Genomic DNA, 26637 nt, shown 5'->3' with positions numbered 1-26637 from the left:
ACGGCATGGTCCAGCTGGCTCTGCAGTGGAACAACCACAGCCCATCAACCAAGCTGGTGATGCTTCTGTGGAAACATATGTAAGAAAGGAGGAAAAAATATGGAATGAACAGAGGAGAAGGAAACAAAAATAGTGAGAAACATCAGAGAGAACACCTAGGTCAGAAAAGGAGGAGGTGCTTCATGGCACAGCAAATATCCCTGCAGCCCAAGAAAAACCCATATTGAACATGTTTTCCCGACAGGAACTGCAGCCCATGGACAGCCCAAACTAGAGAGAATTTTTTCCTGAAGGACATGCCAGAGCAGGGGAAAAGTGTGGGACAAGTGGCAGAGTGGAACTGTTACATACTGACCACACCCTCTGACTTTCTCTCATGCACTCAAGTAGTGACAGAGGAATCAGAAGTGAAGGACTGAAGTTAAGCCTAGGAAAGGACAAAGGAAATGTATTTAAATTTTTTTCTTTATTTCTCACTATAGTAACTGGCAATAAATTAAATTAATTTTCCCCAACATGCAACTGCTTTGCCAACCACAGTAATTGTAAGCAATCTCCCTGTTTTAACCTCTATGCATGAGCTTTCTTGTCCTATTTTCTCCCCGTCCTGCAGAGAAGAGGAAGAGAGTAAGCATCTTGTTGGGAGTTTGGCCCTTAACCACAGTTAACCTACCATACCACCTCATTTTCATTCTGGAGCAGTTGATTTCATATTATGTGAAGTGTGCAAACATCAAGATATGCCTACCAGAAACAGAAGAAAATGTCTCAGAGATATTTTTAGTTACAGTTTGTGGAAAACATCCAGTCTTTTTATAAATACCTGAAGGCAAGGGATACAATCCATTTAAGTTCCAAGATATCTAAAGTCTAACTGAAGTCAATGCAGGGAGCTGTATTTCAATAATCTGAATTCAAGCAGTGGTGTCTAAAGCTGCCTACAACTTCACAGGTATACCACAAAAAACATAATTAGAAAAGGTCAAAATATAATACATCACAAAAAGCTTTACAAAGACTTTAACTTGCAGCTAACGCATTTTTTAAAATAGTTTACCCATATTAACACATTGCTTTACATCTAACAAAGATACTTTACATCTTTACATAGATACTGAATTAACTAAAATAAGCAGTAAATGAACGGTTCTGCAACTCTTAACTTGTAGTGTGTCAGTCACACAGCCACAAGACTTAAAAGAAAAACTAGACCTTCCATTAAGGCCATATGCCAGATATGGCACATGTTTCCTACTGTATTTTTGACCCTGTGGATCTATCTACTGCCATTTAACTACTATGAACACAGGCACTCTTCACTGGCATTTAAGATTTCTAGTATGATCCTTAATTTCCGGGAAAGGTCACAGCACTGCATTTCACCAGAGAGTAACAAGAATGTCTGAGATTAAAAAACAAAAGCTTAATGCAATAGATTACAATACAGTGATTTCTAAATAGTCAACTGTCTCTCTGTGATATAAAGCAAGTTGCAAATAAATTTAATTTCTATAATTTTAATTTTAAAGTAATTGCTAGTTCTTAGCTGCTTGTGGGTTTGCAACTAATACACAATCATAAAACAGTTGAGCTTGGGAGGAAATTCTGGAGATAATCTTGTCCAATCACTAAATCCAACCAAAAATTTAGATGAAAATTTTTTAATTTAATTGATATCTATATATTTAATTTGACATAGCCTTATATGGAAAGAAGGAGTCCAACTGCAACTATGTAAGACCTAGAAAAAGTGTTCTATTTTACCATTGAAGAGTTTAGCATCCCCTGTAATAGCAAGGAGCTTCTAACTTCAATTTGTGAGAATGCAAAAGAAAAGAGGAAAAAGATACCAATATAACTAGATGAGTAGAAGATGCTTAAAAAAAATTCCCTGTGGTCTCCATTATTCCTTACAAGAAGGAAGAAAAAGGAACACATAAAGAATGACACATTGATACCACTAAACTACTTGGAATATGGGCTTAGCTAAGGAGTCTTCTTGCTTTTAATAATGAAACAACTCCACTTTTAAATTTCTTTTTTGCTTATTCTGGAACTATTCAGAAAATGTTAAGCGGTTTGCCTAACAGTTTAATCCAAAAAGTATTTCAGAGGCTAAACTGACAAAACAGAATTAACTATTCTTCTACAGATGTGTTGTTAGCTTTCTTTATTTTAATAAATACCTGCCAGCCAAAAATATCTGCTCCAGGTCAAATGAAACCTCTGATCTGTAATGAATTCCTTCAGTTTTTCATTTTAGTACGACCAAAAAAAGTTTTTACTATGAGTTGATCCCAATAAATTCCCACTACCTTTCTCCCAGACTTTTTAATGGTCCTATGAAAGATGGGTTATCCACCCAGACACACTTGAGAATGATTTCCATATTGCCAGAATCCCTGCTCTTAATCCATGGTTATATCTTCTCACTCTTAAAATGAATGCACATGAATTATTTGCAGTACTAATCACAACTACCCTTTTTCACATTAAAAATCTAGCTGCAGTAGGGAAGAAGCAACTGTGGGAACATCAAGGTGCAGAATAAATATTTGAGCTAGGTAATTTAAGTGGGTCTACAACTGACTGTTAGTTGGCTACTTACTGTAAAATACAGGTGTCTCCACAGTGCCTTATCATTTGCTGTCTTCTGAGAAAACATTAGTTTCTGCTTGGATAGGGCAGGCCCCCAGGACAATATAGAGTTTATGCTAAGGTTCAAAAGAGGGTATGAAAGCATTGACTATGTATCAGGACATGAACTGCTATCACAATCACACTCTCTTCAGTGGCACAAATATTTACGCAGCTTTCAGCACATTTAATTTAAATCCCACAGAAGTTAAGTAATTGTTTTCCTGGAAATCTATCTAGGCACAGGATGACCTTGTTTTTACTCATGTAGTTCTTCTCATGTATTTCACTTCAATTAAAACTACTTCTCAACTCACTGACTTATCTCCTTAGTTGGATTAGCTGACTCTCTCTATTGCTTTTGTCTATTACACAAATGCTTTCATCAGACTTTTTAAATAGATGTACCAGCATCAAGTTAGTGCAAGTTTGTACAAAAGTGAGTGAATTATAGCACTGATTTTTTTTCATATTCAGGGTGCAAGGACTGGAAGCAGTCTAAACTAGAGGGGCTGGGAATTCAGTAATTAATACCTGACCTAGATTATTAAAAGTTATCTCAGAACATTTATAACACCCTGCTGATAGCAGTAGAGCTAGCGCAATTATTTAATAAACACCCCTTTGATCTGCTGAGGATCTACAAATAACTGACTGGTCATTTGCTGAGAGGTTTCCAGTTGCTTTGTCTTATGCAGAAAGCTTAAATATATAAATATTTACTAATAGCAATTCTATTTTCCACTGGAATAATATACAGCCATGACTGCATGGAGCAGTGACCTTCGCAATCATGAGCTGATTCTAACAATGTATACAAATTATGTGTTTTGACTTAAAGATTATAGTTTGGAAAGCTGATGTTTTATAGCCTGTCACATGCACATTCAAATGCAAGCATTTGAATTACATATATATATTTCTGTCACATGTAAACCATTATTTACAAATTATATTGACTGTAGTTTCCTTATAGTTATGTTACACAAAGGATGCTGTATCTTAATTTCATTTGTAATTGAGAAAAATGACAAGCTATTATTTTTGTGAGCTGTCTCCCTGATTTGAGATCTGGGAGTTATTGCACAGGATATCTGTACAGGCCTCTATTATAAATATAATACCAGAGGGACAATGACACTTCCTGCATTTAAGCTTCCTGTGTATTGTAAAGTAAAAGAAAAGTTTAACTGCACAGTAAACTGCCCAGTGCAGACTGTCAAAGAGATTTCCAACATAAATTACAAGCTAAAGTATTTCTAATTAATGGGGCAGGATTTGGTACCTTTCATCAAGATTTTGTCAGCGTTTTCCTAAACTGAATATTTTCAGGTTAAACTGGTAACTGCAGGGACCCTAGCCCCATCTAATGTTATATACTTTATTTTGTTTTAGGGATGATATTCCCAGTGCTCCTCCACTGTCAGTGGAGAAGCAGAGGGTATCCTTAAATTCATGTAAAGCATAAGTTAATGCTATGAATTGTCCTCTGCAGGAACTTGCCTCTTCTCTGGTTACACAGGGAGTCATCAAAATTGGCTTGTGAACTTAACAGACCAGAACAGACCTAATTATTTGGCAATAATATTTCCCATTTAGGAAGTTCATTTCCCATTTAGGAAGTTCATTTGATAAAGTGCATGGTGGGCCAGAAAATCACAACTGTTTATATTGTTTACAACATTTTCTCTAGTGACTCTTATGCTGCCAAACAACTAATGGTGTTCAAAGTTTTTGCACACTCACCTAGACGTATGCAGACTGCAATGAGGTCTTTTCCTCAGTTTCCTCTTCTCCAGACTGACCAAACTGAGTGACCTCAGCTGCTCTTCATTTGGCTTCACCTCAAAGCCCTTCACCACCTTTGTTGCCCTCCTTTGGACACTTTCTAGTAGCTTTATATCCTGCTTATATTGTGGCATCCAAAACTGTGCACTACTCGAGTACTCTTTAATAGTGTCTCTTAATTCACTAGCAGGGTATTTCAATAATACGGCAATACCAGTGGCCTCAAAACTAGAGAGCAGAGCAATTCCTAGATTAATAAAACAGACATGTCCTTAAAGTACCCATGTGAACAATAACTGACAGTGTAGCTCAAAAACTACTTTGCAAACTTTTGTTTCCAGTTCAGTCATCTGCATATCTAAAACTCATTCAATCCAAGTGCCATCATATGGCTGAATAAAGAATTTTGTATGTTGAATTTTGGCCCAAGCACCATTTTATTACCTCAGTTTCAGCCTACTGGAATGAGGAGTTCATGACGAAAATTATTAAGTGCTTAGGTCCTCATTTCAGTATAGTTATAGCTCTTGACTCAATAGAGTATCATTTTACAGTAAAATGAGGAAGTATATTATACTTTAGGAGCATTTAAAATTATCTAAAGTAATAGTTGCAAGTCCTAATACACTGTGCAAGACTTTTACCAAACTAAAAAACAGTCATATATTAGTACCATATTGTACACATGTTGATGAAGTTAATATCCTGCCAAGTACGAAAATGTCATCCTAAAATAGAAAGCCATATTTCCCCAGGATATTGATCTAGCTTAGCTGGACTGAATAAAAGACAGAAAAGTGGATAATGTAACTTCAGGCACGAGATGTTATTAAGTGAATTGACGGCTGGAGCAAGACCTAATCCTGAGTCCCTACAGCATGAGAATTTCTCAGGTCAGATTGTTTTTATAGCTCTAATCTAATGCAGTGCACATTTGGGAAGGAGGAGAAACTCTGAAGTGAGTTGTGGTACCTGTGTCTCATGTTTTTGCAGAATTATTTGCTTACTTACCTCACAAAGTCATAACTTTTTTTTTTTTTTTTTTTTTTTTCTGGTACTCCACAATTCCCTTTGAACATTTTTGTAAATACTTTATTTCTAGTGAAAATGCTCTAGCAGTAATTTTTATTATGAAGCAGTTTGTTTTCAAGTTCATGTGTTTTAATACCTAAAAGGCTTAATCAGCAACTTAACAGACATGTGAAACAAGATATGACTAACAACACTTAAAAATTGTATTAATTGTTAGACATTTATATGCTGGATCTCGCTATACATGAAACAACAACAATCACTCAGTGGAACTATGTTCATCGACCAAAAACTGACCATCTGCAGCTTGTGGTGCCTACAAGAATACACAAGACAGCACCAATGCAGAGTTGCTACTGAACCAGTATGCAGCTTGGAACAAAAATCACAATTCTACTTTGAGGATATACAATGTCATTCCTATGGCCCAGAGAAAGATATGTAAACTTTAGGACAAAACATTAGAAAATGAAATACTCTGTCTCATAACTTATGTTGACAGTATTCAAAATATCATGAATTGGTGCATCATTAAAGGAGTATGGTTGGTATTAGTCACCAGCTCCACCACAGGTGAGGAGCTGGTGACTAAAAAGGATGAGGGCATGATCACATTAGCTGTTCCACAAAACTCACTTTCTTGGTTAGCAAAAAGCAGGTTTTGTAGAATGAAGTATTGACCTCGTTCCTGCAATAAACCTGAGACACTATAAGCTGGGAAAGGCATTTTTTTGTACCACTATTTTTCTTGCACGGGCCCACTCAAGAGAAACCAGAATATGCCTTGAAAAGTGGTTACACTAATTCTTTTTTCTGTATCCTCCTATGATTCTACTTGATCTGATTTATTGCTTCCCCTTCTTCAACCCTATTTAGCTGTTTTAGTACTGGCTCAGATTACTTTCCAGGGCTCACTGCTTTTGATATACTCCAGTACAAAAATGGAGTGTGTGATACAATCACATAAATTAGAAGATTGATGACAATATGTTGTTCCTTCATTTATTTTCATACTAACCTGAATCAAAGATATGTTCCAAAAGTATTTAAGTGTTAATAACAAGGACATACAGATTCTAATCACTAGTAACATTAATTGTTTTAAACAATTAGCAGATTACAACGTGAATAACTCATGCCTCAAAAGCAGACATTTAAAAGGATTTTCCTACAATATAATCACAAAATATCTTCCTTCTTTCTGATGAGTGTCAAATGCAATAGACAGGAATTTACAGCATAGCCTGACTTATGAGAAGCAGACAATAGTTTATGCTGTGATGTCATGACAAACATCTGCAGTTCTTTCATGAAGTTCAGGTAATTTTGCCTCCAGGCTACATATCCAAATTGCGAGCATAAATTTTGATTTTCCTAGATTTTCCCATAAACCATAAAACCATTTCTTAGGGACCTCTCAAAATCAAATAACAATGGTAGAGGGCAGAACGCAGAACCAGACTTGGTGTCTCAAACAAAACCTTCCTTTATTTATTTATCATTTGATAAAAATTTTAAAGTGCAGTTAGGATGAATAAAGACCATTGTATCCAAAGACATCTCCATGAGTTCAGAGGTACCCAGGCTACAGGCTTGAGGTTAGGTTAGTATGTGATGAAGTATCACTGTATCCTTACCAGCTTATACTCTTTCCCCTTAGCACTTACTGGCCATTGTGATTATAAAGAGGCTGCTGGGCTGGTTGGACTTTCCTTTGGTGCAATTTAGATACTGTTATATCCTCAAACTTTGTCTTTTCCTAAGAAACATACTAATGGATTATGATTCTATGTACAGAACTGAGAAGGATGAACCTCTTTTTTTTGGTGCCTTATGAATTTAATAGCTACATACTCAGAAGGTAATGTACTAACATGTATCTCCCTAGTTTCTCTGAGGAACAAAATAAAACTATTTGGCAAGACTAGTTCTAAACCTGGATTTGCGATCTTCCCTCTCTCAGTACAAACTCTCCTTCAGATCTGCAGGGTGAATCCAGTTTGCAGTTTAATGGTTTACTTCTGGTTCTTTCAGTATTGCAGGTGAAAGTTCTTCAGAGTCACTGCAGAATACTTTATACTGATTCATAGAATACCTAATATAGAGCCTGATAAAAAATCTGTAACAAAATAACAAGTTTATGTAAGTATACCCAATACTGATTGAGATCAAATGGGAGAATTTTTGCCTTAGTAATCTTAAGATACAAAAAATTGCCCACAAAAACGACACATACTTAATACTACTCTTCATTTTCTTGCTAGTTGGCCAAATGAGAATTAGATCATATGAAAGCATGGATTTGCACTCTTCCTAGTTACAATCCCCTTCTGAATTCCACCTTTTCCTTTCTTCTCTCCCTAAAAACAAAGATTCATGATATTTTTAGCCCACTTTTTAACAACATAATTGTCTCTAAAGCTTGCAGCAATTTGAATTTCCCTGTGGTGAGCTGACACAAAAACTAACAAGGAATAAATAAATAAATTAACTTATTAATTAATAAAGAGAAACTACTAAAAGCCCTCATAGAGCTTACAGCTCCAAAGCAGCCCTATGGACAACTGTAAGAACCTTGGGAAGTTCGAGATTGGTGAACATGCCATGTACTCATGGCTGGAGCTCCCTGCCTGATGGGGTGGTTTTATCCTGGCTCCTAACGGGATGCTGAACGGTGTCCCAAGCAGATGTACTCATCAGGGTTGCTCAAGTCACTGAGTATTCCCATTTCTATTCACATAGTCAGGATAATAAAGCACACCAATTACAAAATGTGTGCTTAATTGCTATTGCCATACTGCTGGGATTTCTGTTTAAGATTCTTTGTACACAGAAGAAAAGAAACTATTTATGGCCTTTTGGGCAATATTCAGAATATTTTTTTTCCCTACTTTCAGTATTTTATATAAACCATATCTATGTATTTCTAGTGAAGTGGTTAAGAATGCTTTTGCCACTCTGGTGTTTTTTTTCCTGAAGGACCCAGATCGCCCAAAGCACATGCACAGTTAACTAGGATGTGTACATAAATCTGTGGTACAGATTACACATTTTTACTGACTGAATTAATGAATAAAATTTAGTTTTAGTGTCCCTCCTATTACTCATTCACTTGGTATTCATTGTTTTAACACTGACCATAATGATACCCATTAGGTTTTAAAATGGATGTCATTTATCCTTCCATAAGAATTCCATCATAATTCAGCAAGACGGCAATATACTCATTATGATGGATCTTTTCATTAATAAGGTGAATTTGTGTCCACATTATCCAATATAATATCTGCTGTATTCAAGCATTAATTAACATCCACTTATTTTAAAGTGGTAGTCACTACCTGCCTAGAGCAAAATAAATCCTGAATTGTAAGCTTAAATTCACCACATTCTTCAAGCACAAGTGAAGACATTTCAGTAAATTCACTGTGTTTTCAGTGCTTTGTGAAATGCTGCAGGAATAGCATACATGCTGTAGTATTTATGAAAACTGGGCTTTCCCATGTTAGAAAGCAGCATGCTGTTAACAGGCAAGAAACCCTGGGACATCATTTTCAAAGACAGGGTTGACTGCAGCCACTTTGCAGTTATTTCTGCTGCTGTTCTGAGCATTGCACAACCATCTCAGGTACCTAAACAGTGAATGAGAGAGTGGGTTTTCAGCTCTCTGAAGGTTTTCATATTTGAAAATGAAACTAAACTCATGTTGTAGAAATGTTAGAAAGACTTCAATAGGTCAGATCAAAATCTCTTTAGACTATGAATTTTCTCTCCAAACACAAGAAAAATTTCATAAAGTTACTAAGGAAATGATCTATCATCTTCAACTCAAAAAGCTATGCATGTATTCAAGTTGGCCCAAATTTTTGTTTTAAAAAAATACAGTCTTCTGTTGTGTCGCAGTGCAGAATATCACTACATATTCTAAATATCTTTAATGCATAAATGGATGCAAATTAGCAAATTTTAAATGGAAATAAAAAATAAAACATGCAAAATACATACAGGAAACCTACATAAGAATTTAAATTAGATTTTCTGGGTTAAAACCACAAGGAATCTTTTGAAGGAAACAAAGGAATATGTTTTTATGGATCAACTATAAGTTTTTACTTTAGCTGCTTGTCATGGAAAATTTCTATCTCAGATCTATAGAACAACCATTTTCTAAATGCAGCATTTAGCCATACAAAATACCAAAAGACAGCCTGAAAGGACTATCATACAAAAATCTTGAGAGGAAGTCAAAGGTGCATTACATTTTGGAACATATAATGTGATCAGAGTAAAGTTATTTCTCTGAACAATACATCTACAGATAATTGCCCAGAATTATCTTACTTCTCAAAAACAAGTATATAAAAAAATCTTCACTGTATGGGAAACAAAGTAGACAAAGAAGCTAAATAATGATTTACAGGAAAAGCAGCTCAAGCTAAGCTATTCATATATGCCTAGAATAATACTCTCATAGCCAAGTATATAAATGGCAGACTGAAAGCACACTGTAGTCAGTAATAATATTTATAAACACATAAATAGGTGAAAAGTTGTTGCCTTCATTATTTTAAATAAAGAATATGAACCTCATAATGTTTTTTTCCCCGACAAAAACTTGCATTGAAAGTTTGGAGGCTTTTTTCTTATATCATTTCAATTTTGTCCCTAACTTCCAGAAAAAATATTAGATTTTTCAACTCAGCAAATTGAGTTAAGAACTGTGTAGTGTCATACATTTTCAAACAGGTTTTACAGTCTGATGAGGCCACCCCTGAATGGTGAATGCACTTGTATTTGATTCAAATCTGAGACAGTGCAGGGACAGTCAAGAGAGACTGAGATTTGAAAAGCTCTTTTGCCTATCCCAAATCTTTTCTGCTATGATTTATTTTCCTCAAATATTGCAGGCAAAATGACATTTTTGTTTCATGGAGCTCTGGGAAGGCCTGGTAATGAGTCTGGTGATTCAGTGATATAATCTTGATCATACTTATGGTGGAAATAAGAGATTTTGAGTTATCCTGCAATAATTATGGTTTGAAAATACCTCTGTGATGAAGATCATTCATCAATATAATGCTGCCAGGTACCTCCACTAAACCATGTCTACAATCACCCCATCTACACATTTTTGAACATTTCCAATGGCGATTCGACTGCTTCCCTGGGTAGTTTGTTCCAATGCTAGACCACTCTTTCAGTGAAGAAATATTTCCAAGTATCTATTCAGCACCTCCTTTGTCACAGCCTGATGCTCTTTGTCCTGTCTCTTGTAACTTGGGAAAAAAACCCATGGCCACCTGTTTACATCCTCCTTTAATGTAGTAATAGAGAGCAGTAAAGTCTCCTGAGCTTTTACTTCAGGATAAACAACTCCAATTTGTTACCAAATGTTAATTTTTTCTACTACTGCAAGTGTCTTTTCAGAAACAAAGGAAGAAAATTGCAGTGACATTTCCTCAAAGGCACACTGCAGTTACTCAGCAACTCCATCAAGGCCAAAGATCACACTTTCCAAATTCAGAAACAAAGAATATCTCTGTGATGTTTCTAATGGAAAATTTGAGAATGTTTAATGAAAAAAAGCCAAAGCAGTATTTTAAAGAACCACTTTCAGCTAGCTTTAACATAAAAGCTTGAGAGCTTTTTCAGAAAAGTTGCCCTGATCATTCCTCTCTTTAATTTTCTGTGATTTTTAATCTCATGTGGAAATTTTTATTCTCTTTCATCCTTTGTGTTACACATTCATATCTTTGTTCAACAGATGAGATACATATGTACAGTGTTTTTTATTCAAATGTATAGGTATACTTTTCACCTATTTGATATAAAACAAAAGGCACAGTGACAAAACCAGATTTTGTGCATCTCCCTAGCTGAGCTAGTGAAAGAGAAGAAAAATTCACTCGACTGCATAGCGCAGAAGATGAACCTCGGCAAAAACAACTGCAGAAAGTTCTTTCTCAAAAATAACTTTGCATCACAGCAGACTAAACAGAATTAGCTCACACGTTAAAGTAATAAGACACAGCTGACCAAACAATGTATCTATTTATTTGATTAGCTTAAAAGGCATCTGTTGTTACTAATCTACTTTCCAAGTTAAAAAATGCAGTTTCGGTCCACCAGTTTTATTACTTTATACTGCTTAGGTTTATTAAGTAAGGAAATCTACTTTTCACACCTAATCAGAACAGAATACTGATCTATTATTTCCTTTTCCATTTCACTTTTTTAACTTTTCCATCTGATTTTTGTTGTTCTTTTTTTTTCTTAACTTGGCAAACATTTACAATTACTAGATATATGTACAGCTCTGTATTGTTGCATTCAATTTAAAATATGTAAGAAGAAAAGGTTCTTCTCTAATATGACAGACTTTGATCATCTGAGCTACAAATAACTTCAAAGTAAATGAAATACTGTGTTATGTTTTTTCTGGAGCACAGAAGATACAATATTGATGGAAAACTACAGATTACTATTCACCATATTTATATCCATTAATATTTCTGCAAACAAGCTGCATAGTTCATGGCAAAGCAAACAGAATTGTGTTAAGTTTAGCCTTAGTAACTGCATGGTCAAGTATGTGCTGCAGAGAGGGAGAGCTCACCAGGACACATGTCAGCAAACCTTCTGGTATGAGACATTGATGGTTACGGAGAGGATTGCTGTACTGGCTAATTGCACAGCCTAAAGTCTTTCCTTTAAAGCACTGTTCACTCCAGGACCCACCTTCAGAGCACACTGGAGCTATCTTAGAGATAACTGAGAATAACAGATAACTGGCTCAGGAATATATAAAACCTTTTCTCTTCTGCAACTTCATTTTAAAAACTGAATCATAACCAAAATCATCTTTTAGGATGTTAAACCGAAGGAATGTATCTCTGGCACTGTTATTTTTAATTAATAAAACATACTTGAAATCCTCAACATAATAAAAAAAGCCTATAGGAAAACTGACACAGAAAGTTGTTAAAATGACTGCCTTCACTGTGAAAAATTTTCCTGTCTCTAAAAAGAATTAAACTAGCCAAGGAATTGATCCAGAAGTGTCAAGTATTTAATGATGTTTAATACTTACAGCTTCAAAAACTTGTAATAAAATAATGAAAAATATTGATAATGCTACAGTTCTTTTATCTTGCCCATTTTTCTGAGGAAGTTAGCTCTAGAAAACACAGTGATAGAGCTAAGAGGGCCAAACATACATCACACTGCAATCAGAAAAAGAAAAAAAAAAGGATTAACTAGTATCACAACACAGAGTGTCTGTGAAACTGAAAAGGTATGTAGACACGAATCAAATTCATCCAGCCACCTCATGAGACAGGTACTGCATGTATTGTCAGAAACATTCTAGCAAAATATGGAATGCTAAGGCAGGCCCATTAAAAAACCTCAAGAAAACCTCAAAACAACTTCACCAAAAATAAGTCCAAATCCATTCATTTGGGTAAAACAATAATCTGTCTCTACTCATGCATGCCATCTGCTCTCGCTGCTGCCACTCCTGTCAATCTGAAGCTGATAGGTAATGGCCCTATGATTCAGGGAAACTGCTGAAGTGTGTACTCAGGCTTCAGTCTGAGAGATGGGTTCATTTATCATCACAATAAGCTATTACCATTGATAGGTCACAACACACTGAAGAGACAGTCAGCCTAATTGGCTCAATTCAGTTAGCACTGGATGTGCCTCTAGGAGATGAGCAGTGCTTTGCAGGTAATATTCCATCATCCAACAAACCACTTGTTTAATAATTCATTGCAGTTCAGATTAGGGTTCTAGCACCTGATTATCCCTTCCATATACCAAATATTGAGGTCTTAACCCTCTTGCAGCTTGGGTACAAGAAAACAAATACAAATTCATTTTATAGTTATGGTAACCTATACTTCTAAAAACTTACTGAATATTAGAATTCCCACTTTCTAAGCAGATCTATTGTATTAAGCTAGGGTCTCTCTCTATTCTACTAAACATCATTTTACAGTATGCAAACTTACTAGGAATGTTAAGTAATGGATCTCATTTTGCCTTCTAGACATTTAACAAAGAAGTATGAGTTCATTCAGAGCAGTCAGGGTAGATGAGACATGGAATAGTGTACATGAGACACAGGATCTACAGGATTTAAATACTTCATACTCTGTTCAGGTATTACATAAAAGCATAATACTCAGTATTAATATGCTTAGAATGATGGTGCTATGAAAACACAGGTTAAACTAAGCAAGTAATTCAAACTTCTGGTCACTCTTGTGCTACTTACTTGTCAGTTCTGGTTACCATTTCACTATACAATTCCTTGGCTGTTTATCACACCCATAGTGATAAACTGCTTCCCATAAACTAACACAAAATAAATTTTAAAAGCATTACTTTATGTACACTTCAAATACCAGTTTGGGTTTCCTTTCACTAATGAAGTCTTAATTGAATTTGTATAATTTTCAACCATTAACACGACCTTTACATCTTCTGTACTCTTGTTAGTAACGCTGCTTTGTGTTTAAAAATCAGCAACTCCTGCCAATATTTTGTTTTACAAACGCACAACCTTTTTGTTAATGACAATGATGTAAAATGCTTATTAACCAAGTTACTTAGATTACGTTTCCCAGATCTATGAACAGACTAAAAATTCCCATAACACCCATACAATAAAATATGAGCCCCATAAATCCACACACACAGAGCTCCTAATTGCATGTGTACACGGGTGATTAACTTGGATTTGGGTACCTGTGCTACACCTGTTTGGTTTTAAAACTTCTTAATGACACAAGGTAGTGTGTCAATCAAGTTTAGGCACCAAAACTTAGTTTCTAAGGACAGATGTAGAATAGCAAGGCTAATTCCTATATGTAAAATGGAAACAAGAGCAGTTATCCATCTTGTAGAGAAGCTGCATGTAAGGACAATTTTGAGATTGTCAGATGATACTGAGCATATCAAACTTCAAAAACAATATAGCACAGATTGAAAATACAACAAATGGTTTGTGCTAAAGGCTGTTTCCCTTGTGCACCATCAGAAATTCTCAGTGTTTCTGCCCTGCTGCACACTGCCTTTTTGATGTGGAAATCAAAACTGAACACCACAAAATTACAAAACTAAAGCTCAGTGGCATCGTGCAGTGTTACTAATGAGTTATATAAACTCAAGGATTTCAATTACATTATATTTCAAGATTTTGTAAATTATTTAAATTTGAAGTAAATTTGGAGGGGGAGACTGGTAAATCAAACAGAAATTGCAGTTTATTATTCATAAAGTGAAATATGGAAACTAAACATAAAACTACGTCTTTATGGCTCTCAGTATTTTGAGAATGACTTTTCAGTAGTTCTCAAGTATACCCTTTTGGTGATGGGCATTAATTCCTTCATCACACTCCTGTGTAACCCAATATGAACTAGATGTTTGGACTATAAATTCTCTCTGATTAATCTAAGTGAGTAAAACTTGATTAAACACTTTACTTACAGGTACCCTGTGATGAGCAAGGAACTCTAAATATAGTTTTCAAAGCAAACACTTATTTGCTGATGAAGTATTTAGCATGCAGAGGAATGTATGTAAGAGGAATGAAATACAAGAAGAACAAAACCACTATGTATCCTCGCTTTCATAAATTTCAGTTTTCCTTTGCAGTCGTTAAGTAACCACTATTCAATTTAGCTATCTCTGCCTTGGGAATCATCATAACCACGTAGCTTTACATGGTGATTAGCCCTCAGGACAAACCACCAGATATATAAATTCTTCCCAAGTCAAAGCCCTTTTTTCTCTTCCTTCTGCTTTTTCAGATCCTTCATTATTTTAATATTTCAGATCAAGGAAATCAAAGAGTAAGACTTTGCAATCTGGCAAGCATATTCCCCCAATTTACTTCCTTCTTCATTATTTCCTATCACCTCTCAGTGCTCTCTCTCTAGCATTCACTTCCCTCCTTTTGTGAAACTGCTTTATTTTCTGCTTGTTTCTCCATTTTTCAACTGCCTCTATTGATTGAAACCCTTGCCTTCAAGGCAGACTCGGGTAAGCAGGTAACACAAAGGACACTTGAGATTTATGAAATAATTTCACCAACAGTGAATTTCCACTTTTATCTAGGGTGGTGTAAGATGATTTTAGCACTAAGAAATTAAATGCAACATGGGATACATGAAATATTGCAGTCAGTGGGCTCAGCTAAGCAGAGTCTGAGCCCTGTTTCAACCATTTCCAGGATGCAAAGGGACTGTAACAGTCTACTGGGCATCCTTAGTTTCCTTGTAATCACAATAATGGCTGTACTTGAACCGTCCCAACAGGCTACCCAAGCACCATTAAAAGCATTAACGAGGAACAAAGTGTGCAAAATTTACTTATCTCTTGGTGGTTCTTTACAGTCATGGGTAGCTGAGCCCCAAGTAGGACAGTACTAATATTGTTGCACTTTTTACTGGGGATCACGCCAAATTTGGCAAGCCACAACTGTGAAAGAACGCAGAGACCTACTCCTGTCCATTTCATGGTGCCAAGCTGAAAGAATTTCAAGAAAAATAAAGAATCTAAAACAAATCATGTACAAATTAAGTAAACTTAAAGAGTGCATCAGTCAGATGTGGTTCAAATCCTTAAAATGTTTTGCTCTTCCCTTGGATGTCTGCTTTGTTTGTCTCATCTTCTTCATATCTGACTCTGTCTGTTATCTCAGTTTTTAGAAGTTATATTAAAATAAGTGCTAATAAAATAAACGGCACATTTGGTATAAATTGTCGACAATTTCATGCTGTTGACTGAGTCTGATCACCATGGTGACTTGTTTTCAGTCAGGCCAGTTTAGATAGTGATTCAAAAAAACCAGCATTATTTAGATCAGTTTAATGTTACTTGTTATTAAAAGAAAAACATCAATAAACTAAGCCATCTTTTTCTTAGAAGAATGCATCCTAATATAAAAAACAAAAGATACTGAAGTACCTGTCTTCCCAATTTTTTTTTTTTTATTTAGGTTTAACTGCATAGTTTTAATTTTCTGCCATGAGTTGGCTCCTGACTATTTTAAAAAATCTGAAATTTGCAGCAACTGTGAATAACTTCAGAGGTGTTGAAGGACATTTCGTACATACTATGTACTGCTGATGCCTATTACTGTTCCTTTTATAGCTATGGATAGAATGCATATAACCCAACTATTTAATCCTACTCATACTTATAATATATTAAGAATCATTAAATGTACAAATACAAAATTGTAATACAAAATTGGTTTTGTTATGTTATGCCTTACACTTGAGTATGAGGATCCCATTCCCTACTCTGTTCCCAATTTACTGTTGCAAGCTTGGAGATGTGCTTTGCTACACATTCAAATCTGGTGCTAACACTTTTGTGTGCAGAGGGTATAAAAAAGGCAAAATCATCACTAAGTACTGGCCTTACCATAGATACTTCAGCACTACCATTAGGTTACTAAAGGGTAACTTGCTTAAATTTGGACAAAATCTTCTACTGATGGCCTAAACTGTCCACACAACCAGCTGAAAGAGAGGGTTTTCTTACAAAGGCACACAAATGGAGATCACACCAGCCCACATAAACCACATAAACATACTTTGCTTTCCTGACAATAAAAGTAATACAGACACATGCTTTAAAAAATCAGTCTGTTGGCTGAATTTGACACAGCTGAGTGTTGGAATTCTGTTGTCTAAATTACTTTCATTAGGCTAAATAATTTCAAAACCAACTGATGGTAAAAATAGTAGTTTCCAACTACAATTTAACTTGTATTTCATATATTTATAGGGTATTAGATATTTATAAGGGTATTTATACGGTATTAGATTGCTTTCCTTTTTGAGGTAGGCACTAAAAGCAAAGGAGTTGTGGGTCTGTTTAACTGCATCATGTCCTATGAACAAGAAAATCTTGAGATCTGAAACCATGACAATACTCGATGAAGCTTTCTGAGCTTAGATGCATTCATAATTCAGGACAATTGATCCCGACATTTCATTTCCAGCCGATTATTGTATTATTTACGCTTCTTTATGTTTTGGGTCTCAACTCCATCCCTTCCCCCCTGGGAGTCCTAGACTGCAATTTGCTTGCATTATTCAGCCTTTTGTACCAGAATTGCCTAAGAAATGAAAACAAATGTAAGGAAATAAACATAAAAAACCATGAGGACCTAGTTTATGATTATTTTATAATTCAATTTTTAATCCTGTGAGGTATTTGAGGCACCCTGCAAGAGATAATATACCAGAAAACAAACTGCTCATTCTATCCCAATCTCATTTTCCACAAGTGAAGTACTTTTAAAAGGCTGACAAATTTTTTAAATTTTTATTAATTGACTACAGGCTTATTGCAGTGCCTTCATTTCCAGACTCAAAGAACCAGTGACTTAGTGAAGTCAGCAAATAGGTTATTAGCAAATAGATAATGATAAAATAATATGAAAATAAATGAAGGGACAGGGTCAAAAAGTCCCCTTTCTGTTCTGTATAAACAGACTCACATAAAACTTTCAGCTGCTTTCTTGATTTTAAGTAGAAGTCCAAGAAAGAACAGTATCTATCATTATGGCTGCTTTAGGTCTACAGAGCTGACAAACATGATGTCCAAGAACTTTTCCAAGAGATAACAAAAACATTCAAACATCTTTTGTTTTAATTTTCAACATGCTCTGACTTCATGAAGGATCAGCTTAACCTTGCTTAAAATGAATGGGATCATGCTGTACAACTAATTTAAATTATTCCTGTAAAACAGGGTTGGATTCAAGAAATGTCTCGATCCAAGTGTGTCAGTATGCATACAGTGGTTTGGAGAAAAAGTGGTTTAGGCTTTCCATCACATTGTTTGCAGTTTCAGTAATGGCAGCATTAGTGTCTGCTCAAAACCCAGATGGAAGAGTGGGAGAGGATGCATGACGTGCTGTGTGTTGAGACCTAACAATGTCCATAGATTTGAATTCTAAGATGAGCTCCACCTAAGGACTGAATTAACCTGCAACTACTGACCAAAGGCTCCAATCATCTGAAAAAGGCAAGGTAAATCTCCACCTTTACATTAAAGCTGGCCCTTGGCAGAGAAAGGAAGATAAAACTTGTAGCTGCAGAAAAAAAAGAAAGCATGTACCCAAAGCCAGAAGTTTCTGCCTGGAATTTCAAGTGGCCTCAGCCACCTCTCATGTTTGTGCCATGGAGTGGTGGGGAGGAGTTTAAAATGTTTAGATGTGTTGATTAGCATGTTTACTTTTGTCTAATTTCAAGAAGCTTCTATGCATCATAGAAATTATCAAATTGCTTTTTCATGAGGCATCAAAGAAGCAGAGCATATAGGTAATGCTAGATTTCCAAAATACCACACAATCCTAACCCTTCTGCACCGACTTTAAAGAAACAAGCATTTCACATTATCCTGTTGAGTTGGGTATCTGATTTTTAATTTATTTTATACTTTACTTTCAGTGCTCTGATCAAATATTATCATACTACAACACATAATACTTTCAGAGAAATTCATAAAATATTTTAACATGGACACAGGTTTAAAAGAAACTTACAGATTTGTTTTCAAAACAATTTAAGAAACTGCTAACTAAAAGAAAATGGGGTTTTCAAGTACCTAAAATGTAATTAGAGTTTCTAGAAAAATGCAATTTTTCAGATATTAGAGGTCTAAGACAGCATAAGTCCTCATGATTGCTGCAATCCTTAGCTCAGCAGGCTATGAGAAGGTAGGCAGGCAAGATTATAAACTGCTTTATGATACCTACTAAAACCTTAATACTAGCTGTTTTAAATCTGTTCTCTCAAATTATCCACTAAGTATTTTATTTCCAGAAATTAAATTCCTCCAGATTGCTCCCAAATGTATTCTGCATCAAAAGCATCTTTCAATTTTTCAGTTCAAATGCATATTATATGAGTTTTTAAAAAATTACCTGAATTTATACAAGAAAGTTTAAGTTCTGGTAGCAGCACATATATTTAGAAAACTAAAAGGAGATGGTAATGTTAAAGCAATTTGCTCATGTTTTTGTCCCACTCTGACATAAACAAGAATCCTGCACCATCTACAGCCTCTTGTTACTTAGAATGTCTCTTTTGAGACAGTCAAAGGCCAGTATCACACAGCCTAGTGTCACCCAGACTTAGATGAAAAAGATGAAGGTTGCACAGGGGCAACCTATTTATAATGTTTTTTCCCTCCAAAAGAGGCAGTTTGAGATGGATATAAAAAAAGATAGCACACATATGTCAACATTGTGGAGGCACACAAAGGACATGCCAACTTCATATTAAAAGAAATATTTTATATAAGGTTTTTGAGCTATATTTGAAAATTAGGAAATGCAGGACGGTTACTACCTCTCTTTATTCAATTTTATTTTGGGGAATTACTTATTACTTAAGAGCAATAATTTTAGCACTATAAAGGAGAGGCAGCTTTCTGTGACAGAAGATTTATAAATTACAAATAAAAAATAAAAGATTTCCTAAATTTTTTTCTTTTTTTCTTAAGACAAAATTTCTTAAGAATTTGCATGCTTTGACATACCAATTATTCTATAGCTAGCAGGTATTCTCAAGAAAGGATGCTTTTATCTAGATTCAGCTATTTGGTTTTATTCAGTTTCAACTATTTAGAGAAATGTTTTATTGAGTTTACAAATAAGGACTCTCAATATTCTATTTCCATTTCCCTTTCCACAGCATAAATCATCTGGCCTAGGCATGTCATTACAACTATAGTTTACATGATGCAACATGACAGTTAAGATGTACTGTGGTAATTTGAGTGCTTTCAGTGTTATTGTAGTATCAAAAATTTATATGGTTCAGTTATTAAGGCAAATTGCTTCATTCATACAGCAATATCTGACAGTAACCACAAAGGACCTCCAAATTACACCAAAAAAATATCTTCCACATTCAAATAATGTGTTCACATGCCTACATTATTTCGCTCACTGACTAGAAGCAAGATGGAATTCTGTAAGGAAAAGTATCAGTTCACATTTCAGGGTAAGTTCACCAGACATGCAATATTATAGAAGAAACTCCCCCTTGCCCAGCTAAGTGAGCCTGACTCTCTTTAACAATTTATAGCCATGAACAAGATGCCCAATTCTCTGGAATGATGCTATTTAGTTTCAATGTGCTCACTTACCTTCTGTCATGCTGATTTTCAGCCAACAGGAAGAAATAAATAAATAAATAAGAGGTTGAGTAGCCTGAAGAGACTACAGAGGAAAACGTGTTCAAATACATCAGTGTTAGCATTTCTGATAAGTTTTAGCATAATCAGAGTTACAGGAAATGGAAAGCTGTTAAGCTTTCTTCACATTTAAGACTCATTCAGTCTTCAATTCTATTCTCTGGAAAAAAATGAGATTTTTCATGAAAGTATTTTGGATTTGGTATTAACCTGTGGGGTGTGAATATGTGTGTAAATGCATGCTTAGATACATGCAGACTTAAATACATGCATTAGAACTGTCACAAAGCTCACAACAGCATTTTCTGAGTTCCAGTGCACAGAGCTCCCCACACAAAAGTTTCCTGACAAACATTAAAGTTATGGAATACACCCCCACAACATCTGATACACAACCTGCATCTCTGAAAAGCAGATGAGGGAACTGGTTTTCAAAGCAGAGGACAAGGTGGGAAGACAGCAAGGCAAGCTGAATCACCCACCAGCTAGTGCATTCAAAAACCAATGCTGTGAACCAGTTGGACTTCTGTAACACCTGACAGCAGGAGACCAAAGAGGGCTCAAGATTAAAGATACTTAGTGAATTTTATCGACCTAACTTTTTGCCTACAAGGATACTCCACACAGGTGATTCCTTTCTGCTTACAATTTTTTGCCGGTCAAATGGCTAACCAATTTTATCCCCCCTCAGTGCCACCCCCCTTCAAAGCCACAGCTTTTTTTCTCAATAAATCAAATTAGTGTTTAGCCAAGTCCCACCTACACTTACTTTGTTGCCCAAATAAGAGCTGGGTGCGCTCCAGTAGTAAATCTGTGGCAGTACTTTCTGCACAGCCACGTTGCTGATGCTGAGCTGCTGATGCCCATCAAATCTGTTTTGCATGGGTATAACTCTGATGAGACCTGGCAAGTCAGTCAGATACCAACCATTCATGTCTTCTATCTAAAATGATAAGAAAATAAATAAATAAATAGATAAATAGAACCCACATTACAATAAGAATCAGGACATTGATCATTTCAGCAGTCACAGCCTCTCATTCTTACATTTTTTAAGAAAATGGATTCGGTTTTACAGCAGTGTAGGAACCAAGGAAAATACAATGTAATAACAGCAAACATTTATTATTGTATATGACTGGGAATTATCACTTTTCAGTTTGAAATAATTGCAAGTATTTGCATTCTGTGCTTCATGGTCCAGAACAAGAAAAAATTCCATCATTCAAACATACGTGCAAGAATATTTTAAAATATTTTGCAAGTTTTCAGTAAATAATATCAGTCACAGATTGTACAGAAGATGAGCTGACAAATGCATATATATTTTCTGATTGCTGTAGGCAGCATAATTTATAATATTTTTCCACTCTAAAACCTTACAACTTACAAGGCCAAATATACTTTTTAAACTTTTATACCTTTTTGGTGCTGGAAAGCACCAGAACTTGAATTTCTGAAATCCCATAACTAGAAATGAATTATCAGAGAAGAGCACACTGTTCATACAAAGATGGCTTCTGGAGCCCAGATACAAGCAGAACAATAAATGAGCTCAGCCATGGAATGGAAAATTTCCCAGTTGCTGGCATGTAAATGAGAACATCAGACATATATGATGCTACTTGCAGACTTCCAGCATAACAATATGGCCAAAATCAAGATCTAGTAGACCTGGAACACATTTCCCCCAACTCAATCTATAGGCATGAATATGTAGCAAACATCCGTTTCAGTGGCATCAGTGTCTGAGCTTTGAGAACTAATTTACAGTTTAGAGTCTATTTGCAGGCTCAAGACATTTTTTACAGTATAAATAAGAACAGTAGGTTCATCTCCCTCTAACACTCTTTCCTAGGAATGCAGCATACAAAAGAAATGCATTCAAAATGCCCCCTGCTAGGCATTCCTTTTTCTTACTTATCCAGTGTACTGTACATTTACTGTTTCCAAATTCTTAATTACTTTAGGTCTAGAAATTTAATAATTACCTGTAAAAGAGGTTGCCCTATGGATATGGTGCATTTAACTCAGGAGTGGTTATGTATGCACATTCCAGGACTGTGCTTATGCATACGGCTTTATTTTTTATTATTATAGCTTATTTTGTGCTTTTTACTGTTCTAATTGCTCTATTTCAGAACTTTCTCACAAAGAAGAGAGACAAAGCTTACAAGCATTTGCTTCTGGATAAATGAAAATTAAGGAACATGCATGATTTTCTAATAAGAAAAACCCTAGTAACAATGGTTAGTGACAATACAAAAAATACAAAGCAATGACATGTACTGGTATGGTATAATTTTTCTTACAGTTCTGTAGGTAAAGGGAGAGTGTCTGCAGATGTTTGTTTTCCCAGAGCAGAAACATTCCTCACAGCCTTCGGGATTATTTTGCTGAAGATTGAAGAAACCTGGTTTGCAACGGTCACAGTTTTCTCCTTCAACATGTTCCTGGAAAGGCACATTACAGTATTACTTCAGTTGCCATAGATAAGAATTAGAGACCACTGGCTTTTTTTTTTCAGGAAGACTCTAAAGACATTTATAGGAAAGACATTCTTATTTGTGAATGTTAGTAGCAAATCGTTTACACTGTAAAAGGTTCTATGTGGCTGCATGTACATAATACGACATGGAATTCAGACATTGAAAGAATTGTCATTTTTCATCTCCATGAATGGACATGCTTAATTTCAGGTAATAATCTAATTTATATCCTTTACACTTGAGAGTCTCAGAGGGGAAGGAAGAATGGCACAATGTTATGACCCCAACAACTCTAGTATGTAGGTAGGGCTGACAAAATCCATGCACATCCAGCTGATGCAAACTACAGGTACATGCCAGTAGTCGTACTAATCTCTCAGAGTAGCAGTTTTTCAGACATCTGTCATTAATAGCTGAATTCAGGATAAATACAAGTGCTAAATGGGCTGCACTCTTCTTCCCATAATTACATGTGTTTGCCAGCCATGCAGCCAGGTTTGGAAACTCTTCCCCTGCAGGAAGATAGGCACTAAATATACATGAGCTATTCTAAACTTAGTACTTTGTACTTATATTTTTCATAGAAAGCTTATGTTGTGCATTAAATGCTACTATTTTACACTATAAATCAATTTGCCCTATAGGCAAAATTAAAGCTAGGTTTTCTACATGGAGTGTGTGGCAGGAGGCTCAGGATGTATTGCTGGCTTAGTAATTCAGTATTTTCCCCTAAAGAGCTCAGAAAATTCTTCCCCTTCCAGAGGTATTATGCACAGTCTCTTAAACCCTGGAGACAGAGCTCTGTGGAATGCACACAGGACTGAACTGTTGGCTCTACATCAGCAGAGAACGAACACATTATAAAAACCCTGCCCACACTGTCTAGGATAGCTCAAAATACACAGCTCTGAAGTAAATTCACTGAAAGCCACTTGATAGCCTCCTGGTTAAGATGTAGCAAACCTGGCAAAAACAGGGCAAAGAAGGTAGAGGTATGGGGAGAAAGGATAGTACACATGAATTAAGAGAAAATAGAGATGATGTACAGGAAGGGGCAACGATCTGTGGAGATACAATGAAAATGTAATAATGTCTTCACCACTAATTATACAGCAACAAGGTGTGTAGCAAAGTATCTATGCTCTGTCTCTATGCTACTCTTCAATAATTTCATACAGACTATTAAACACAAAATCCCAAAACCCACAAATATCTTTAATAAAACTCAAGGTTATAAGTCAATTACATTCAACTTCAACATCTCAATCATCTCAAGACTGGCATTTTTACACTTTCACAAGAAATCCTGGGATTAATCAATGCATATTACTGCCATGGGTATGTCAAAACCAACCGGTTACTCATGCTTCACGTGTAACCAGAGCACAGAGACCCTCACCCAGTATTTAAAAAACCACAATTATGATCACTGGTCCTAAAAGTTTCACACAGTGTTGATGTGCTCAGTGTGTGCAGAGTGGGAAGAGGAAAATAAAAAGGGAGCTGCAAACCAAACATATTTAAATGCAAAGTTGCCCACTCTGCAGTCACAAACATCACTGTGAGCAAAACCTGTAGAACGCCATTGTCTAGGCAGCAAATTCAGTGAATAATAAATAAATAAAATTCAGAGTTGGAAAGGAGATCTAACCTACCCTTCAGCAAATAAAACAATGTTCTTGCAACCCTGTGCATTTCTCAATACTTTTCAGTCCAGTATTAAGCTACCCAAAGATGATACTTTGACCACACACCTTCATAAAGGTGCAATAATTAATGAAAAAGGCATTTATAGTTGCCCCCCTCCTTCCAGTATTTTAATTTACTCTAGTTAATGTGGTAAAGATAAAAATTCAATACCCACTTTTTTGCATTTTGCTGCTTAGAGTTAGGACTGCTTTTCAGTGACTTCCTTTACAAGAAAACTATCTTTAGCAAATTTACAGCTCATCATGGGTAATTGAAAGATGTGATTAAAAGAAGGGAAGCATTTTCCTAAGACATGCTATTAACCAGACATCCCACTTTATTCTTCATATGGAGCATAACTAATCTGATGATTTCAGTGTCCCTTTGCCCGTATTCTGCTTTGATTTGAATTTGAAGATTGCTAGTGAAATTAAATGTGTATGTATCCGTATCTCAGCTATCTACAAAAGGTATCATTTTTCTCCCACAACCACTTAAAAAGGGAAGACAAAAGAGGAACACTGAGGGAAAATTGCATATAATGAGAACTCTCTGGGATAGGAACAATTATTTTTGTACCTTATTTGTTCATTTGGGTCTGCATGTACTAACAGGTCAGTTTGGCTTTACATGAGTAACATCATAAGAACCATTCAGCAGTATTTAGCTGGTATTTAGCATAATATATCTTCATCAAAGCTCCATTCCAAGCCAGTACATAGCAAAATCACCCTCTTATGATCTTCTTGACTTGATGCTTAAGTAATTAGAAATGTGATAAGGATGATTTTATTTCTGACAGAGAGCATGTGGCTGTTACATAAAGGGAGGATAAGGTTAATTCTCTGAGTAGATTTCAGAGCTACTCAGCTGTCAAACCAGAGCTTTGTGTGTGTCTGCAGCATGAGATCGAAGCATTTTTTGTATATTCCATATTTAAGAATGTCATGTAAGTACTTATAAATTCTCATTTGTGACCAATTTTGTTAAGTAGAATTTGGAAGGGGATTCCCACAAGTACAGTACAGAAAAATTGATCCCCAGTACAGTGAGCTGTCTTTGGGCATATTCATGGTCACATACTAGACTGTGATTTACGAAGCACAACCATTTAGAAAGCCTTTCTGATAGCTAGGTATTTTATAAGTGGATCCATGCGCTTTAAATGTTTTTCATTTCAATAAAATACCAAGATATAGTTTGAGGGAGATATCCAATGGCACACAGAGAAAAACTATCTTAAATTTTCTTCCCAGAAATCAAGAAATTCATCATACAAAAAGGATAGATTTTGGTTTTTTAAACATGTTAGAGATTTCTAAACAATCATCCCAAGGCAAGAAAGAATGTCATATATCCCTAATGACTACTCGTAAAAGGCAACTTTCTGGTTTTAATAGATCATCAGTTGACTTCATTTTCTCTTTTTGAAATCACATTTACAGTTTTAGAATCCTCAGTGCTGTAAACATATAGTTTCTCAGTTGATGAGGATGGAGTTTGAAGTAAATGATTCACAGGCTTTGTAAGTATCCCTTCATTACTGATTTCTAGGCACTTGATGTTGATTGCAGTAAGTTCAGAGATGATGTAAGACCATGTACAATTTTGTGGGACCAAGAACAAGTGTTCTGAGAAGTGGCTAACAAAGATTACTAACACAGCTAGGTAGAACACTGGAATACTCTGGCATAATAAAAGAGCATTAATTAATGCAATCTTTCAGCATCATTAATATCTTTCTATGGCTCAGAGTAATTCAACATCC

At 35.6% G+C, this 26637-nt stretch overlaps 1 protein-coding gene across 1 annotated transcript in view; it reads right to left on the bottom strand.

The window, feature by feature from the left end:
• LAMA2 (laminin subunit alpha 2) overlaps window positions 1-26637 on the bottom strand; it is a 330175-nt gene that overhangs the window by 168993 nt on the left and 134545 nt on the right. The window contains exons 11-12 of the mRNA XM_056488060.1: window positions 23004-23144; window positions 21461-21634 (exon numbers count right to left, since the gene is read on the bottom strand). Of these exons, the coding sequence (XP_056344035.1) occupies window positions 21461-21634; window positions 23004-23144 (315 nt within the window). The remainder of the gene's footprint in view (window positions 1-21460; window positions 21635-23003; window positions 23145-26637) is intronic.

This window comes from Oenanthe melanoleuca, chromosome 3 (assembly GCF_029582105.1).
Source record: "Oenanthe melanoleuca isolate GR-GAL-2019-014 chromosome 3, OMel1.0, whole genome shotgun sequence".
NCBI classification, from domain to species: domain Eukaryota; kingdom Metazoa; phylum Chordata; class Aves; order Passeriformes; family Muscicapidae; genus Oenanthe; species Oenanthe melanoleuca.
Note: the sequence above shows the minus strand (reverse complement) of the source record. Positions and strands in the feature narration are given on the sequence as shown.